Raw genomic sequence first — 1747 nt, forward strand, 5'->3', positions numbered from 1 at the left:
CAGTGCCTGTTCTTTGCTGCCTGCGACCACCTTGACAATACCGTAGCCAGCTGCATGGCTCCTGCGAGGGCGGCGGGACGGGGGTCGCTGCCGCGGGTCCCAGGCGTGCAATGGGACTTCTCACTTGTGGGTTTGTTACCGCCGGGCAGCGGCCCCTCTGCTGCAAAAGCAGGAAGCAGGGCCTTTGTCCAGCGAGCGTCGTTTGCAGGTTTGTGGATTCGAACTCTACTAGAGTGCGCGGTGCCCCTGTGCCCGCAGGAGCGCGGCTCGGGCTGTGGGGTTGGCGGTGCAATCATGCAAATGGCCGGCGAGAGTGTCGACGTCAAAAAGGAGGCCGGGAAGGCACGAGTCAGAAAGCACTCGGCGGGCCAGCCCCATCAACCTGCATTTAGCGGGGGGACCACGGGCGCGCCCCTTGACCGGCAACGGTCGGGGCTGAGCGGTGCGACGAAACGAAACGACCAGGGGCGCCAGCGACAGGCGGCGCATGACAAGAAGAGAGCAAGAAACTTGAGCACAAAACTTGGCGCGGGAGAGACGGACAAACAGAGAACTTTGGGGGGGGGGGGTGAGAAAGGCATATACAAAGGGGCTAGGCAGACGGGGCCGACACAGTAGGCAACTAAGGCGAGGGCGCGGCCGTTGCGTCCGTGAAGGCCTGGGGCTGATGCGTCTTCCATGGGGCAGCGCCCTCCATCAGCGACGCCGCCCGCCGCGATTGGCAGGAGCGCAGGTGGCCCGAGGCGCGGCCCACCCCTGCTGTCCCACTGGGCGCGGCGCCGCCTTCCTCCGCGTCGCAGCGCTCAGTCGCTGTCGCTGCCGCCCTTCTTCTCCTGCAGGGCCCAAAACAAGACACACGGTTGCCGCTGGTTCAGGGGCGGCCGGGCACGTTTTCAAGAGGGCTCGCACCGTGCAGGTAGCCATCAACACGGCTCATCTGCATGCAAGGGCTGCAATAGGCGAGGCGGCACAACCGACATCAGCATCACAACAGCACGATCATGCTGACTCAGCAACCCCCTCTGGCAGCTGCCGCGCACCTTCTTGTCCTTCTTCTTCTCCTTCTTCTCCTTCTTTTCCTGCGGGCAGCATGGCACGCAAGACAGCAAGCAGTCAGCACAAAAAGCCCGACGCTGTCGGCCCTTCCCACTCCTGTTCTGAACTGCCCGGGGTGCGCGGCACCGTGCGTCGGCACGGCAGATCCCGCCTCGCCCCAGTGGTAAGCACGGCGGCCGCAGTCCGCCGGCCGCCGCCGCCTGGCGACCCCTCACCGCCAGCTGCCCACCGCCGCAACCCCCAAAGCCCCCCAAGCCCACTGGACCCACCTTCTTCTCCTTCTTGGCCTTCTTGGCCGACGCCTCCCCGTCCGCCTCGGCAGCCTCCCCGTTCTCCTCGCCCTCGTGCTTGCGCTTCTTATCCTTCTTCTCCTATGATTAAGGCACAGCACCGCAGCACCAGCACAGGCGTCAGGACGGCGGACAACCCGTGGGCTGCGCCGCAGTTTCCCCGGGACCCTGCCGCGCCGAGGCCAAAGATATGGGCCGCACTGTGCAGCCCCTTCAAGCTTGCAACCTGCACATCCCTGCAAATCTCCTCCCTCCCCACACCACTAGCAAGTTTTCGACCCCCACAAGAATGCACCCCCCGCACCTTCTTCTCCTTCTTTGCGCTCCCGGGCTCCGCCGCCGCGGCCGCCGCCTCAGCCCCCTCCTCCCCCCCGCCCGCCCCCGCCGCCGCCTCCTCCTCC

At 66.0% G+C, this 1747-nt stretch overlaps 1 protein-coding gene across 1 annotated transcript in view; it reads right to left on the reverse strand.

The window, feature by feature from the left end:
- Positions 1-803: 803 nt before the first annotated feature.
- MNEG_14237 (hypothetical protein) overlaps positions 804-1747 on the reverse strand; it is a gene marked incomplete at both ends in the record, with an annotated part of 2156 nt that continues 1212 nt past the window's right edge. Inside the window, 3 exons of the mRNA XM_014037292.1 lie at positions 804-833; positions 1041-1079; positions 1326-1427. Of these exons, the coding sequence (XP_013892746.1) occupies positions 804-833; positions 1041-1079; positions 1326-1427 (171 nt within the window). The remainder of the gene's footprint in view (positions 834-1040; positions 1080-1325; positions 1428-1747) is intronic.

The sequence above is a fragment of the Monoraphidium neglectum genome, assembly GCF_000611645.1.
Source record: "Monoraphidium neglectum strain SAG 48.87 unplaced genomic scaffold scaffold04345, whole genome shotgun sequence".
Classification (NCBI taxonomy): domain Eukaryota; kingdom Viridiplantae; phylum Chlorophyta; class Chlorophyceae; order Sphaeropleales; family Selenastraceae; genus Monoraphidium; species Monoraphidium neglectum.